This window comes from Euleptes europaea, chromosome 3, assembly GCF_029931775.1.
Source record: "Euleptes europaea isolate rEulEur1 chromosome 3, rEulEur1.hap1, whole genome shotgun sequence".
NCBI lineage: Eukaryota > Metazoa > Chordata > Lepidosauria > Squamata > Sphaerodactylidae > Euleptes > Euleptes europaea.
This window is the reverse complement of record NC_079314.1, coordinates 29,962,827-29,979,365: the sequence shown is the minus strand read 5'-3', so window position 1 is coordinate 29,979,365 and position 16,539 is coordinate 29,962,827. Positions and strand designations below refer to the sequence as shown.

General features: G+C 45.0%; 1 protein-coding gene across 1 annotated transcript in view; it reads right to left on the bottom strand.

Annotated features, from left to right (window-relative positions):
- CSMD2 (CUB and Sushi multiple domains 2) overlaps positions 1-16,539 on the bottom strand; it is a 690,555-nt gene that overhangs the window by 48,516 nt on the left and 625,500 nt on the right. The window contains exons 52-55 of the mRNA XM_056846155.1: positions 13,423-13,596; positions 11,557-11,730; positions 9,268-9,441; positions 4,346-4,534 (exon numbers count right to left, since the gene is read on the bottom strand). Coding sequence (XP_056702133.1) covers positions 4,346-4,534; positions 9,268-9,441; positions 11,557-11,730; positions 13,423-13,596 — 711 coding nt within the window. The remainder of the gene's footprint in view (positions 1-4,345; positions 4,535-9,267; positions 9,442-11,556; positions 11,731-13,422; positions 13,597-16,539) is intronic.

Sequence of the window (16,539 nt, the reverse complement as noted above, 5' to 3'; positions counted from 1 at the left end):
CCAGCAAGCTGGGTACTCATTTGACCGACCTTGGAATGATGGAAGGCTGAGTCAACCTTGAGCCGGCTACCTGAAACCAACTTCCGTCGAGATCGAACTCAGGTCGTGAGCAGAGCTTTTGACTGCAGTACTGCAGCTTAACACTCTGTGCCACGGGGCTCCAGGTCAGGGCATTTTAGGGGGTTAGCTGTGTTAAAAAGCTAGACTTGAGTCCAGTAGCCATTTACAGACTAACAAGATTTCCAGGGTATAAACTTTCGAGAGTTAAATATTTGACAATGGGAGCTTTGTATCTCAAAAGTCTATATCCTGGAAATCTTGTTGGTCTTTAAGGTGCCACTTGTCCCAAATCTAGCTCTCAGCTCCTGTTGTTGGCTTTCCCCAGAAAGTTAGTTGAAGGCCTATCCTCAGCCTGAGTATACCAGTTTATCATCTAGGAATGAATGCTTTTTAAGGGATTATTTCCCCCGAATCACTACAACACCGTCCTCTTTCTTTAACACTGAAGCTGTCAATGTGAGAGTAGGACCTCTTTACTATGTCCCTGAAGGTCTCATCTACACCTCTCTGCTTCTCGCAGATATTCCGGGACTCCTATGATGGCTGCAAGGTACCCCATAAAGCTGTTCCCAGAGGGTCAGGTCCAAATGCACACCTAAAACTTCTACCCTTCAGGCAGTCAGATATATGGAAAACTGAGTAGCTTCCCCTACCTCTGCTAGCTCTCAAGCTTCCTAATTCTCTTGTTTGGTTTTTAAGTACAATCTTACGCTATGAGAATTAGATGAAGGTTGTTTTGAATTCACTGCCTTGAGGGAAACAGCACTGCTTCTCTGGCTTCCTTGCTTCCAAAATATGCTCAAGGTAGCTCTGGCACAATTCCAGAGCAACATTTCTCCCTATGCAGTTATCCATGTCTGAGACAGAAACCCCATGAGAAATGTTGTCTCACCTGATCAACATTCTTAGAGCGTCCCTTTAAAATCCTCACCAATTACTCCCCCCACACGATAAACATCTGAATTTGCCATGAAATTTTGTAATGGGCAATCTCATTTCAGACATTCCCATATTTGAACACATGAAGCAGCCTTATACTGAATCAGACCCTTGGTCCATCAAAGTCAGTCTTGTCTACTCAGACCGGCAGCAGCTCTCCGGGGTCTCAGGCAGAAGTCCTTCACATCACCTACTTGCCCAGTCCCTTTAACTGGAGATGCCGAGGATTGAACCTGGGACCTTCTGTAAGCCAAGCAGGAGCTCTCCCACTGAGCCACGGCCCCTCCACTACAACATGGAGAAGTTTTTTTCAGTAACTGCAGACCACCAACAGGACATTTTCTTCCGATGAAGGCAGAAGAAACAAACATGCCACGTCTTGGCTACCAACCTGCATTATTGTTTTTGTTTTGGATCCCAGGTAGGGATGAATGGAAATCCTGAGAAATTTTGCAGTGGTACCAAAATTCTTTTCACTTCCGTTGAAATTCCTCAGATATTTTTGCTCAAGCAGCAACCTCCAAATCTGCCTCAGAATTTGGGTTTAGGCAAAATTGGCAAGTCACTTTAGACTGAAAAAACAACTGTGCTTTAACTTGGCTTGTCCCAATATTTATTTCCCATCCTCACAAATAGCCATGTGGGGTTCACTTGTCAATTTCCCGTTATTTGTACACTGTGGTAAGGTGGCATGCTGGAAACACAGGAAAAAACAAAGGTGCCCGGGGGGTGGGGAATTGTATGTGTGTCTTTTTAAAGTTGCTTAGCGTGAAGGGAGGAGGAAGAGGAACAAAATGCAACTAAAAAAAATTATTTTGAAGAAGGGTGAGACTTTGGAACAGCTCAGATTAATCAATGGAGCGACACAAAAGCTGTTTGGGCTCCCCTGCGGTTGGATATAAGTGGGTGTCATTAAAAAAAATCATTGGCAAATGGTTGGTGCAACCAGTGTCTATCCTAGGAGGCATTCCACCGGTCACAGGAAAATGGTCTAGTCTACGTCTGCCTCTTTTCCACCACAATCACATTCACTGGTCCCTTGTGGAGCTTTTATACATATTCATCCCCCTTCCCTTGTTAATACTGGTCAGTCCATCTTTTTTTTCCCTTTGGGCAAATAAAAACTCTCTAGATCCATCTCAGACTAGAGGAGAGATAGTGGAGTTAAGAAATGATGAGCAAGTGGGATCTTTATATTCACAACAAGCTTTACAGTTAGATTGACTACACTCTAGCGTAGATCACGGAAGTACTTTAAAACCCCATAGAAATAGTATCCTGGAATGTGGCAGATCGGTCACGTTGTTTGTCATCTAGTGTGGATGTGCCTTTCTTTCGTAGAAAATTTGATGTTGTAATCATTCAGGAGACATGGACCGCAAATGATTTAAAGTTGGATGGATATTCCTCTTACAAACTGGATGCCGTGCCTGGGAGAGGTCCGGGGAGGTTGAAGGGAGGGTTGGGCATTTTGATCTCAACCTCCCTAAGGGTACAATGCCATCTTAAAGTTCCATTGTCACACCTGGTTATGGCGTTATTGGTAGTATGGGAAGAGGGTAGCATGATTATTATCACTGGTTAGCCCTGATTCTTTGGTGCTGCTGAGGTTTGTCTACATCTGTTTTCTGGGCTGGTTTCAGCAGGTAGAAAGCACAAGTTTGGGGGCCCTCGGCAGTGCCACAGAAATACCTCGTGCATTCCTTGCTTAGGCGCCCGACGAAAAGTCGCCCAAGAAAACATCCTCATATGTAGAAGCCTGGCCCTGAGGGCGAAGAGTCCGGAAGCTCCCTTGAAGACGAGAAAATTGGACGGGGACTGTGGGCACACAGGGAGGCAGAAGCCCCCCTTCCTTTCTCTGTCTATCCCTTTGTTTGTTATTTCTGCTCGCCTTATCTCTCTGCTTTACTGTTCGAATGTCCCAAGGGACTGCTAGCAGAAGGAGCAGGGTCCGCTAGAGATAAAGGCAGTGTTGGTCAACAACGGATGGATGGGGAAAGTGGGCCGGGACCCTACAATCCCCTCCAGCTTTCTCTGCCTGTCTCTGGCAGAACTCTCAGTTTTACGAAGTTATTTTTTCATGCACGTAATACATGACCAGGCTTTCGTAACTGTCATGGATAAGAGTCCTCATCTAGGAACCAGCAAAATAGCTGGCTGGGGCCAAAGTATAATTGAAGCAGAGAATGCCTTTGGGGAGGAGCAAAGGAAGTGGATTCCTGCCGAGGGAAATTGAGTAAGCTAACAAGCACATTTAACCTAAAATAAACCTGTTCTTAAAAGACTATTTCCTCATGGAGATTAAATCGAAATGATCTACATTTCTGTTTTTCTAGAGCAGTTTCATCTCTGCTTATTTCCTGTTTTAAACTTTTGCTAGCCTGAAATAAGGCAGGGACCCAGTGAATGCAGTATCAGTTTAAGAAGAGTCTCACTGGTATAAGGATTCCAAAGCAATGATTTTTTTAAAAAGGGATACAATTTTCACAGGCTCAGGTTGCATTCTTGTGCTCAGGGTGGTTCCCCTTCAGAGCTTCCATCCCTCATATCTACTAACTGGTGCTCCGTTTGGGTTCCTGGGACCCCCAACTATTATTCTGGGTTTTAATCAAGTTTCTAGCCTTCGTGGAGAATGGGTTGAAAACATATAGGTGCCCAACGTTTTGGTGGACTCCCCCTCTTTCTTGATGTATCCCAATCTTTCCTGCTCCTGCCATGTGTTATCCCTAATCTTATATTTTATATAGGGTTGTGCATATCAATATCCCCGAACCGAAAATTTGGGAACTCTTCCTCCAAAAATGCCCCCAAAGGAGCTTAATTCCCCCCACATAGACTATAATGGGACCAAATTTTTCCAGTAAACCCGGAAATAAGCCAAATATGAATATTTACCGGTACGGGTATTCGGCTTATTTCAGGTTTACCGAAAAAAACTGGGCCCAATAAACCCGAACCTGAAATGTACTGATTTTTTTTTTTTGCACAACCCTAGCTTTATACAAACTCAATATACTGAGATCAGAGCAGTCCAATAGAGCAAGCTTCCAATTTGCTTTGGGAGTTTCATTCTAAGCACAATATTGAAGCATCCTTGGATGGGATTTGGGTATATTTTGGTGCAACCCTACACCAAATTACACTCTTCGAAGCCCATTGTCTTCAAGGGACTCAGGAGGGTGTAACTCCGTTTATGACCGCATTGTTTGTGTAGAATACGAACTACCTCACCTTCATATAATCTGGAAAGTAACAGGAGGAGTCATCTATTTTTTTTTTTTTTTTTTTTGCAAAACCACATCTGTGTTGGGGACAATGAACCCCTAAAGTAAACGGAAGGACTTACAAAGACACTGTGGGAGGGGCCGGTCCCAAGTGCCGTCCCCCTGACAGGTGAGCACATGGGTACCCAGTAAGTAATATCCATGGTTGCACAGATAAGTGACCGTTGTTCCAAAGCTGTATCTGTGAGGCCCGCTTGGTTGCACTTGTCGGATGCTGTTTTCCAGGTGCCCGGGGTCAGTACAATTAACAACTGCAAGCAAATGACAGAAACATAAGAATAATAATAAAAGAAACCAGAGGGTATAACAGGGGAAAAAGATTCCTTTCCTATAAATGCTCGGCGTTCGTTCCAGTATTGGCCGGAACACTAATTCCACTGCAAGTTCCACTACTGCAGTCCTTTGCAACTAAGATTCTCCTGTGTGTACAAGCACGTCCAGTTGCAAATGACTGCTGTAGCGCAGCAACAAAGCAATATTTGGTGCTGTGTGGATGCAGCCATGAAGTTGAATACACCATTCAGACATCAGGTACAGGGGTTTCACTTCTGCATTGAAATAGGGTAGGGGTCTCCAACCTGGTACTCATGGGTGTCATCATGGCACCTGCCAACACCTTTTCTGGCACTTTTTAAAAAGAAAGTGGGTGGGATCGGGTGGCGCTTTTGCCAAGGGGGACTTCTGATTGGCTGTGCAGATTAAAAAACATTATGTTGGCAGCAGCTGCCACCAATGCACAGGGATCTTAATAACGTGGCTGCTAGCTATGTGTAAGCGAGAAAATATTTCTATACAATAAATTCATTTTAAAAGGCACCCCGTTAAGCAGATCTTTGATTAGAGAGGTATTATTAGAGCTATGCATAACTTGAGTCGCTGACATTTTGTGGGTGCCTCTGCCTCTTGGGTAGGGTTGCCAACCTCCAGGTACTAGCTGGAGATCTCCTGCTATTACAACTGATCTCCAGCCGATAGAGATCAATTTCCCTGGACAAAATGGCCTCTTTGGCCGATGGACTCTATGACATTGAAGTCCCTCCCCTCCCAAACCCTGCCCTCCTCAGGCTCCGCCCCCCAAATTCCCACTGGTGGTGAAGAGAAACCTGGCAACCCTACTCCTGTGGCAGCCATTTTGTGGTTGCACCCACCACCCTGTGTTAGAATTCCAACGGTGCCCACAGGCTCAAACAGATTGGAGACCCCTTAGTAGAAGGTATAAAACACTTGGCTAGGTGTGTGTGGGGGAGTTATTCCAGGGTTGAAGCCTCATTTCATCTTGACAAGAATAAAGTGTTGAGAAGTGGGGGTATTTGTCAGGGATGTGGAAGAAAGACAGTGTGGGAGGGACGGGGAGGGGGGGGGAGTGCCAGAGATGGAGGTGGGCAGAAGGAAGGGAATTCGAGAAGTGAATTTGAACTATGATGTTAAAGCCCCGGCAGCTTGAAGAACCAAAAGCTGTTCTGGGCTCCCCAGAGGCAACCAAATGTCTAGCTCCTTTTCTACTTTGGCTCGATGCGCAAGATGAATTTATATTTTTCTTCACACCTTTTATTTGTTCCTTAACCCAGATGCTGACCAACGACCCTCAAAAAGGCTGATAAAAACATTTCAGCAACAATCCCAACCTCGACAGAATATCAGTAAAATCTATCGACAGACTTATTTTAAAAAACGAAACAGATCAATCAGCAACTTGTAACTGCATGCAAAGGCCTAGCAAATTGAAAATAAATAAATAAAAGTATTAAATGGTTTCCTGGAAGTCGCCAAGGAGAGAGGGCCGTGTGGACATCTGAGAGGGAGCAGCGCTATGGCCAAACAGACCTGGAGCCTATCCATGTGGTGATGGCTGGCTAATGGCACACATGGGGAGCACCACCTGAAGTAGCAAAAGGGCTGATGCACAGTGCACCCTGAGTACATCAAGCTGGCCTGTGAACCATTACAAGATTTGTGCATTAGGGGGGAAAGAAGAAGAAGGAGGAGAAGGAGGAGGAAAAGGAGAAGATGGAGAAGAAGAAGGAGGAGGAGGAGGAAAAATGGGAGGAGAAGGAAAAATGGGAGGAGCCTAAAGAGGCCAGGGTGGCTCCATAAACAGCTTTTAAAGAGTTGAGAAATAAAAAAGACTCATTTAGGAAGTGGAAGGAGGGCCTTTAACCAAAGAAGAATATAAGCAAATAACTAGTGCTTGTAGGGAGAGTGTTAGGAAAGCTAAAGCTCAGAATGAACTTAGGCTAGCGAGAGATGCTAAACGCAACAAAAAAAGGTTCTTTTCCTATGTACAGAGTAAGAGTAAGAACAAGGACAAGATAAGCCCATTGCGTGGACCGGAAAGTGAAATTGTAACAGGAGATGAAGAGAGGGCAGAACTCCTCAATTCCTACTTTCCCTCAGTTTTTTCTTGTGAGGGAAGTGGTGCTCAACATGGCATAAACAGAACATGTGATGAGGGAAGGGATTTGCAGCCTAGAATTGGCGTTGGGGTAGTGCACAAACACCTGGTTTCTTTAAATGAAACAAAATCCTCTGGGCCAGAAGAACTGCACCCAAGGGTACTCAAAGAACTTGCAGATGTAATTTTGGAACCTCTGTCCATTATTTTTGAAAAATCTTGGCAAACAGGTGAGGTGCCAGAAGATTGGAGCCAGGCAAATGTTGTCCCCATCTTCAAGAAGGGGAAAAAGGAGGATCCAGGTAACTACCGACCCATCAGCTTGACTTGTATACCAGGAAAAGTGTTCGAACAAATAATCAAACAGTCTATCCTTGAGCATTTAGAAAGGATGGATCTGATCACTAAGAGCCAGCATGGGTTTCTCAAGAATAAGTCATGTCAGACTAATCTTATCTCCTTTTTTGAGAAAGTTACTACCTTGATGGATCAGGGGAATGCTGTAGACATAGTTTATCTAGATTTCAGTAAGGCTTTTGATAAGGTTCCACATAGTATTCTAGTTGACAAATTGGGAAAATGTGGGTTAGATCCTATTATTGTTAGATGGATCTGCAACTGGTTGACAGATCGTACCCAAAGAGTGCTAGTTAATGGTTCCTCGTCCACTTGGAGAGAAGTGACTAGTGGAGTTCCTCAGTGATCTGTGCTGGGCCCTGTGTTGTTCAACATCTTTATAAATGATTTGGATGAAGGAATAGAGGGGATGCTTATTAAATTTGCAGATGATACTAAATTGGGAGGGGTAGCAAATACGGTAGAAGACAGAGCCAAGATGCAGGATGATCTTGACAGGCTGGGGAAATGGGCTAGAACTAATAACATACACTTCAACAAAGACAAATGTAAAGTTCTGCATTTAAGTAGGAAAAATCAAATGCATAATTATAGGATGGGGGAGACTTGTTTGAGCAGTAGTGTGTGTGAAAAGGATCTTGGGGTCTTAGTAGACCAAACACTGAACATGAGTCAGCAGTGTGATGCTGTAACTAAAAAGGCAAACGCAGTCTTGGGCTGCATCAACAGAAATATAGTGTCCAGATCACGCAAAGTGATGGTATCGCTTTACTCTGCTCTGGTTAGACCTCAACTAGAGTACTGTGTTCAGTTTTGGGCACCACAATTTAAGAAAGATGTAGACAAGCTGGAACGTGACCAGAGAAGGGCAACAAAGGTGGTGAGGGGTCTGGAGACCAAGTCCTATGAGGAAAGGTTGAAGGAGCTGGGTATGTTTAACCTGAAGAGGAGTAGACTGAGAAGGGATATGATAACCATGTTCAAGTACTTGAAGGGCTGTCATATAGAAGAGGTTGCCGAGTTGTTTTCTGTTGCTCAAGGTCGGTCCAGAACCAATGGGTTGAAATTAAATCAAAAGAGTTTCCGTCTAGACATTAGGAAGAATTTTCTAACAGTTAGAGCGGTTCCTCAGTGGAACAGGCTTCCTGGGGAGGTGGTAAGCTCTCCTTCCCTGGAGGTTTTTAAGAAGAGGTTAGATAGCCATCTGTCAGCAATGCTGATTCTGTGACCTTAGGCAGATGATGAGAGGAAGGGCATCTTGGCCATCTTCTGGTCACTAGGGGTGTGGAGGGGGGAGGTAGTTGTGAATTTCCTGCATTATGCAGGGGGTTGGACTTGATGGCCCTGGTGGTCCCTTCCAACTCTATGATTCTATGAGGAGGAGAAGGAGGAGGAAAACGAGAAGATGGAGAAAAAGAAGGAGAAGAAGGAGGAGGAGGAGAAGAAGGAGGAGGAGGAGGAGGAAGAGGAGGAGTTGGTTTTTATATGCTGACTTTCTCTACCACTTAAGGAAGAATCAAACTGGCTTACAATCATCTTCCCTTCCCCTTCCCCCACAACAGACACCCTGTGAGGTAGTTGGGGCTGAGAGAGCTGGGACTAGCCCAAGGTCACCCAGCTGGCTTCATGTGTAGGAGTGGGGAAACCAACCCGGTTCACCGGGATTAGCATCCGCCGCTCACGTGGAGGAGTGGGGAATCAAACCTGGTTCTCCAGATCAGAGTCCGCCACTCCAAACCACCGCTATCAACCACTACACCACGCTGGATCTTGTTGGGATGCTAGGAAGCAGTCCCTTCCCTTTCCTGAGCTACTCTTTATTTCTGCCAGCGCGTAACAAGTAAGCTTTTTTAAATGACCACATTAATATGCATTTATGGAGAGGCCATATCCGTTTTCTCTTGATTGATCATTCTTTCGAATTGCTAGCAAATCTGTGGCTGAAAGGAAGACGGAGCGGCATTTCTCCCATGGCTTCTGCCTTGCACTTAAGGTGAAGTGTCCTCCTCCTTGGCATTATCATTTCAATTTTCTTGCCTGCGGGCTCCTGCGCCCTTTCCAGCACAACAGGAAAGAGTTGGAAGGGATACAGGTCTCCCTTTCTTTCTCTGCAAATGAAAGGAAAGAGGCAGGCTAGCCCAGACTGCCGAGTCGAGTAGGCGGGGTCGCCCAAACGCCTGCTCCGTCCAGGTCTCATATAGCATTAAAAAAAGGGGGGCAGAGAGGACAACTTACTGCGACAGACGGGCAAGGCATTGCTCCACTGGCCATTTGCCAGGCACTGAGACCTGGACGCCCCTTCTAGGTGGTACCCAGTGTTGCATACAAACTTGGCCACGTCGTTCAGGTTGAACTGGTTGCCCTGTGTCAGGCCATTCGTCGGGTTGCCTGGATGACCGCAGGTTATGGCTGCAGTGAGAAAGCCGAAATGTTACCACCGTTTTGCATGTAGAAGGTCCCAGTTTCATCCCCCCCACATCTCCAGTTCAAGAATCTCAGCAGTAGTTATGGGCCAAGGCCTTTTTCATCCAGAAACTTTGGAGAGGTGGATCCAACCATCCCCCAAGGAGACTTTCTCTGGCCCAAGGATCTTTCCTCCAATAGAAGAGTTACTTAATTTGGAGGAAGGCTCCTCAGATTGGAGTAAGGCTTCAAACTTGTGCTAAAAGAAAAGGTAGGGTATAAATATTTTAGTAAATAAACAGACTTTTGTTCAGTGGTCTGGTATGACAGGAGTACGATCCACTCCAATATTAGGCTAGGCAGACAAATGGCCTCATGCAGTACAAGGCATTTTTGTATGTGCATTGATGTTAGACTCCTGAAAACATGCTCACCCACATTTTTATGGTGACTACCCTTCAAGTCATGGTGGGTTAGATCTTGCAATTCTGTTTTTTTTTATTCATCCATTCCCCACTTTTCTCCCCAATGGGGGCTCAAGCTAGCTTCAAACATTGGCTTAGATTCCACAGAGTATTTCCTGAAATGCTCTCTGAAATCTTGTTCCTGGTGAACAACCACCCTTTGAGGTAGGGCTGACAGTATGTGTGACAGGCCCAAGGTCACCCAGCAAGCGTCCATGGCAGAGTGGGGTTTTGAACCTGGGTCTACCCAGATACTAGTCCAAAATGCGGGCTGTGTTGGCATCATCATTAGTTGGCATAACCATGTGGCATCACCGTTAGTGGAACAGACCCATAGGATCTAGAGCCATCCCTTCCCCATTTCGTTCTCATTAGAGAACACTCCTTATTAGCACAGCCCTTATACACCCACTAAATGAACAGGTGTTTTCACACATGCTGAAATAATGCACTTTCAATGCACTTTGCAGCTGGATTTTACTATGTGAAATGGCAAAATCCACTTGAAAACGGTCACTAAAGTGCATTGAAAGTGGTTAGAAAGTGCATTATTCAGCACGTGTGGAAGCGCCTGGAATGCTGTGCCCTCAAGAACACATTATGCAATAAGATGGAGGGCAAGTATACCCAAACTATGGTTTTATTGTTTTTGTTTTTGTTTAAACTTGGTGATCTTAGCTTAAACCTGATACTGGGCAGTATAAGTAACATTTCTAGCTCTCTACCACATCTCCAGTTTAGGCTGTAAGCATCTCTTTAAAAAGTGCTAGAAGCGTGGCATTTTGAGAAACTGACACAAACACTATGCAGACTTCAGAATTCAGCCACGTTAGCTGCTGATAATATAATTCTACTGTAAACGATACGAAAGGTAAAAGGAGGTAAAGGGAGAGAAGGGGGGGAACCCTTAACTGCATTTGTGATCATACTTTTCAAATGCAATGTAAATCTTCTTGCATGATCTGGTGGTGTTTGTTTTCGAAGATACTGCTTACAGACTGAGATGTTCTAGCTAGTGAGTTTACTTCTGCGTCGATATATCCGAGGGCTGAACTAACATTATGTTTTTAGACGAGCTAGGTCCGAACCCAACGTATCTTCCCTGAAGTCACGCAGCAACTATGGGGAGAGGCATTTTCAAAGTCCCCAGAAGCCCTGATTGGGCTCAGGACAACAGCACAGGGTTGAGAGTGGTTCCTTCTCTCCCCCCCAATGCTGCCCTGGCCATTTTCCTGAGTCAACGTGGCCAGGAGGGAGTAATTTTCCCCCTACATACAGCTCCAAAGAAAGGCCTATTAATATCTCTCCCGTTTTTTTTTAAGCTCGTGAAAATGGCATGAGAATAGGAAGGAGTCCTCCCACCCCTTGTGCTGTCATCCTGAGTACAATGGGGCTCTTGGGGACTTTGATAATGCCTTTCCCCATAGTTGCTCTGTGACTGTGGGGAAAGACTCAGTTTGTTTAAAAGTGTAACATGTAGTTTGTCCCTGACTTTCTGTCCCCTTCGGATGGGACCCCCCACACACACACACTCACTCACACTGCTTTGTCTCAACCCATTTCTGCCCTGAACACCGACAAGAATCCCTGTCTTAGCCGTGTATCATGCCCTGCAAAAACTACTGCGACTCTTTAATAAAGACAGCAACATACTTACGCACACAGACAGGAGTCTTTCCAGACCAATGATGGTCTTGCTGGCAGATCCGGACGGACATCCCGATGAGTCGGAAGCCTGGATTGCACTGGTAGACCACACTACCCCGGTAGTTGAAATTCTCACCATTGATCTGGCCGTTGACGATGGGGCCTGGCTCGCCACAGTGACCCGCTGGAGACAGATCAAACCAGAAAATCCCATCAGGCACATCAGCTGAACTTTCCAGAGCAGAATAATACCCTCTGTTGCTATGGCTGCTGGTGACAGAAAGTGCTATCAAGTCACAGCCAACTTATGGCGACCCCGTAGGGCTTTTAAGGCAAGAGACATTCAGAGATGGTTTGCCATTGTGTGCTTCTGCATAGCGACCCTGGACTTTCTTGGTGGTCTCCCATCCCTGCTTAGCTTCCAAGATCTGATGAGACCGGGGCAGCCTGAGCCATCCAGGTGAGAGGATCCTATGTCTAACAAGCCTCAATTCGAGGCAGAGCTAGATGTACTCCATCCTACAAAAAAATACAAGTTCTGTTCTGCACCTGGGAAGACCAAACCCCACACCACAAACAGCTGCCTAAGCTGAAAAAATCCTCCAATCGAATTGACCGAATCTGCGTGTTTCCCTTTCTTTTCCATATTGTGTTCTTCAGTTTCTTTACTATTGTGCATAATTCCTTTTGGCTTCGTTGGGTCTAGAGAGATGCAGGGAACAATCTGTGGTGTGTGAAGTCCCACTTCCTGCTATTGGAAATTTTGTTCAGAAAGACTTCGGGTTTCTCAAGGTTTCTGCAGGCATGGCCCGTTCACTTCCAAGCTTTTTTCTGTAGCTGTTAGACTCGACATTTGCTTTAATGAACATTAAAACTGATAATGCTCTGAATGCTTCCAGTCCCAATACTATATTCTTGAGGAGGACTTTGGAGAGGTGGCATAAAAATCTCCTAAATAAACTAAACTCTGCACTACTGCAGAATAGTACCTTAGAAACAGCCCTGCATTTAGGGATATTCAAGTAAGTGCTTGTTTCATTTATGAAAATATGTATTTAAAATATGTTTCTCTTTTTTCCAGCTACCAATTGCCATACTTGAGGCCAGACAAAGAACAGGCAGGCATTGTGCTTAGACCTCCCTGAGAACTTACTCCCAGAACACTTTTACATTATATTTTAATCAATAACTGTATTGTTTTTAAAGCCGCTTCAGGGACCGATCTTGGTTTTCAAAGACGGCAAAACTGAAAACATACACCCAGAGGAAGGTAGAAAAAGATAGAAGATTCATTAGGGGGTTCCACATTATTTCTAATCCCATTTATTAAGATCTTCTGGGGCTTTCCTCAGCTGACTAAGAAACGAAAGAAAATGGCAAGATGTTAACTAGTAGTTTATGAAACAAAAGGTAGCATTTGTCGACCGAAGAAAAGTATAATCTTCAGGGCTTTTCCATACAGAGGTTTTTTCCATCAGTTTTGGCCCCATACTACTTCGGTTTATCGTCTGATAAAATAAACTGATTCCACAACTGTAAAAATGCAGAGATGTGCAGAAGAACCCTGCCCAAACCAAGTCCAACGCTTGTGGATTGACTCCCCAAAAAAAGCAGGAGAAACTCGAGCATGCGTAAAAGGTCTCAGCTGAAAACCCCCAGAACCAAAACAGCCTTATACAAATGTGCTCATTACTCACAGACCCCTCCAACTAATTAAAACTAGCCTCTAATGATTAGCCAACTGAAGTTTGTATTGCTTAACCTCCTGATCCAAGCTCGTTGTACCATAGAAATGTGATTGACCAGGGAAGGCAGGTGTTGAACAAGTCCACTTGATTGGCCTGCAAAAGGCCCAAAATATCGCCCAAATACCCACCTAGGCATTTCACTTCCAGCCCGCTCCAGAGGCCGTTGGCCATGCACTCCCGCACTCGTGACCCCACCAACGTGTAACCGGTATTGCATGAGAAGATGGCGGTAGCCCCATAAACGCTCAAGGTCCCAATCTTGTTTCCATTGGGTGGGACAGGTATTTCTCCACAGGAGATGACTGCAAGAATAGAGAAATCATCTTAGGAGGTTTGGTGGGAGAGGGGAAAGAAATCTGAGGCAAACAGTCCAAACAAACCATCCTCATGAAGCAATAATGGTAAGCTTGCTACCACAGAAGGATTGCCTTAATTCAGGCCTGAATAAGAAGCAACACACCAAGCCGAATGCAGACCGCCACTGCAATTAGAAGCAACACAGCAAGCTGAATGCAGACCGCCAATGCAATTACCAACTCTGTGATGGGAAATTCCTGGAGATTTGGGGATGCAGCCTGAGGAAGGCAGGGTTTAGGGAGTGGAGGGCCTCAGTGGGGTATAACGCCATGCAGTCCGCCTTCCAAAACAGAAATTTTCTCCAAGGGAACAGATCTCTGTCATCTGGGGCTCAGTTGTAATTCCGGGAGATCTCCAGGCCCCATCTGGAGGTTGGCAACCCTAATTGCCACCCACATTTGCTTGGGAGGAACACAGAGCTCCATACAGCGATGGGGCTCGGTCCTCTGAACACTGCAAAAATAATAACACAGTTGACCCCCTCACCGTTCTCCAATTGGTGATTTTACTTATTCATGGTCTACGATTTGGTCACATGCGCTGGTCTTCAGCCTGTTTTCACCCCCACCATGCAGTCAATCATAATCATTACATTGTTAAATGTTGTGGGGATTTCCCCCCCTTTGCTACAGAGAGGGAAGGAGACCCCTGGCTTCTAGTATTTTATTGGATTTCACGAGTTGGTGTGCATCTTGCTATGAAACAATTTATAACTAAACATTAGTTTGTCCGACTCAGAAGGTGTGTATGTTGGGGGGGGGGGTGTTCAATGGCTTTGCCAGCCTCAGAACCGGTGTAGCTTTCCTGATCCATCCAGAGCCTGAAATGCTAAAAGTTGCCCACTAACTCATCCAGTGACCCAAAAACGGGGAGGCGAGAACAATCAGGTGGAAAATGTTCTCATGAAAGGGAATTAGGGCTCTTTCCTCTAACACCTTTCATAAATGCCAAGTTTTTTAAAAAAAACAGTTTTATCAGGGATTACAAAAGAGAGGTCACAGTTTTGCCCTTGTTAACGCAATATTAGGGTTGCCAGGTCCCTCTTCGCCACCGGTGACAGGTTTTGGGGGTGGAGACTGAGAAAGGTGGGGTATGGGGAGCAGCCATTTTCTCCAGGGGAACTGATCTCTATCGGCAGGGGATCTCCAGCTAGTACCTGGAGGTTGGCAACCCTACTCGGTGTGTATGAGACAGACTAAAGCCCCTGGTTTGTTTTTAAAGCAGTTCTTCAGAGGCCTGAGCCAGGGTGAATTTAGCAAACACTTTCAGCAACAATTTTGATGCTGGTGATCTCTTGTGGAAGAAGAACAAAAGTAGCGGACTGATTATTCTGCAGAGGCTTCATTTGCCCTCACGTGACTGGTCCAGAAAGCCCTGCTTGCATCTAAAGTAGAGTTAATGATGTCAGCATGTACTCAAATAGGATTGGCTGCGTAGTATTGTGATTAACACACACCGAAAGGCCAAATTTGGTATACGCCCTGTGTTCTTACTCGGCCTTCCAGTCTAATTTGGGAACTTTCTAAAATCAGCTCAGAATTGCACATGTACAATTTCCTGTGAGTGTCATTTTTTTAAAAAGACCAACACACACAGCAAAGATGCACGTTTAAATGTTGTGCAAAAATATATATTTAAAAAGTGATCACGCAACTGCCTTGACATGCAATGATTTAAAACACATGCATGCGTATTCCTGTGCACTCGTAACCAGAAGAAAAGGAAAACAAAAAAATAAACCCCAAGCAAACTGAAATCTGTGGTACGCCGAACGTGCACAGCAATCGGAACAGAAGCCTAGGAATAAAAAATGAAAGCCTAGCAGATGGCTAATTCAACCAGCGTCATTCTGCAAACGAAATCGGGTATATTCAGAATCCTAAAATCTGGGATAAAATTCTGGGCATTGCGTTTAGCCAATAACAACTTACTGGTGGTCTCTGGCCCCAAAACTATCTGGTTGCCCTCGACCACGGCCAGAGCCTTTTCAGCTCTGGCTCCAGTAGGTTGCCAACCTCCAAGTACTGGAGAAGAAAAAGGCACCTCTATACTAATGCCAAATATGTTAGGAAAACAGTACAGGGGCAACAGTCATGTACAAAAGGTGCAATTTATATAAGCTACATTATGTGATGTACTTTGCTGACATCTTTTTGTAACCTGATTTATGCTTACCCTAAATGGGATGGTATCAAGTTTGTGTATGACAGCACACTTTTTGGAAGCAATATTTGAAGGACTGAAGAAGGATTCCATATTATTGTGAATCTGAAACGGCCGTATACTATGGAAGATTGTGGCTTCTTATGACATTTTGTACACAGAAACTCCTATGGAAGATTGTGGCTTCTTATGACATTTTGTACACAGAAACTGGATTGCTACTGTTACTCTGTTGAGACTCCTGAAAATTACTGTGGCTCCTTGCTGTATATATTGTACATATTGATTGTTAGTTTGTTGTGTGGTTACCTTGTTGAGTACAATATTGTACATGTTTTCACTTCAGTAGCTTATATAAATTGCACCTTTTGTACATGACTGTTGCCCCTGTACTGTTTTCCTAACCTTCAAGTACTAGCTGGAGATCTCCTGCTATTACAACTGATCTCCAGCCGAAAGAGGTCAGTTCACCTGGAGAAAATGACTGCTTTGGCAATTGGACTCCAAAGCCTAGAGTCCAATTGCCAAAGCAGTCAAAGTCCCTTCCCTCCCCAAACCCCACCCTCCTCCCCAAACCCCACCCTGCCGGTGGTGAAGAGGGACCTGGCAACCCTAGGCTGGTGGAACTCTCTATCAAATGAGACCCAGGGCCTGTAGGATCTGCTCAGTTCCGCAGGGCCTACAAGACCAAGATGTTCCTCCAGGCCTATGGCTGAGGACAGCGA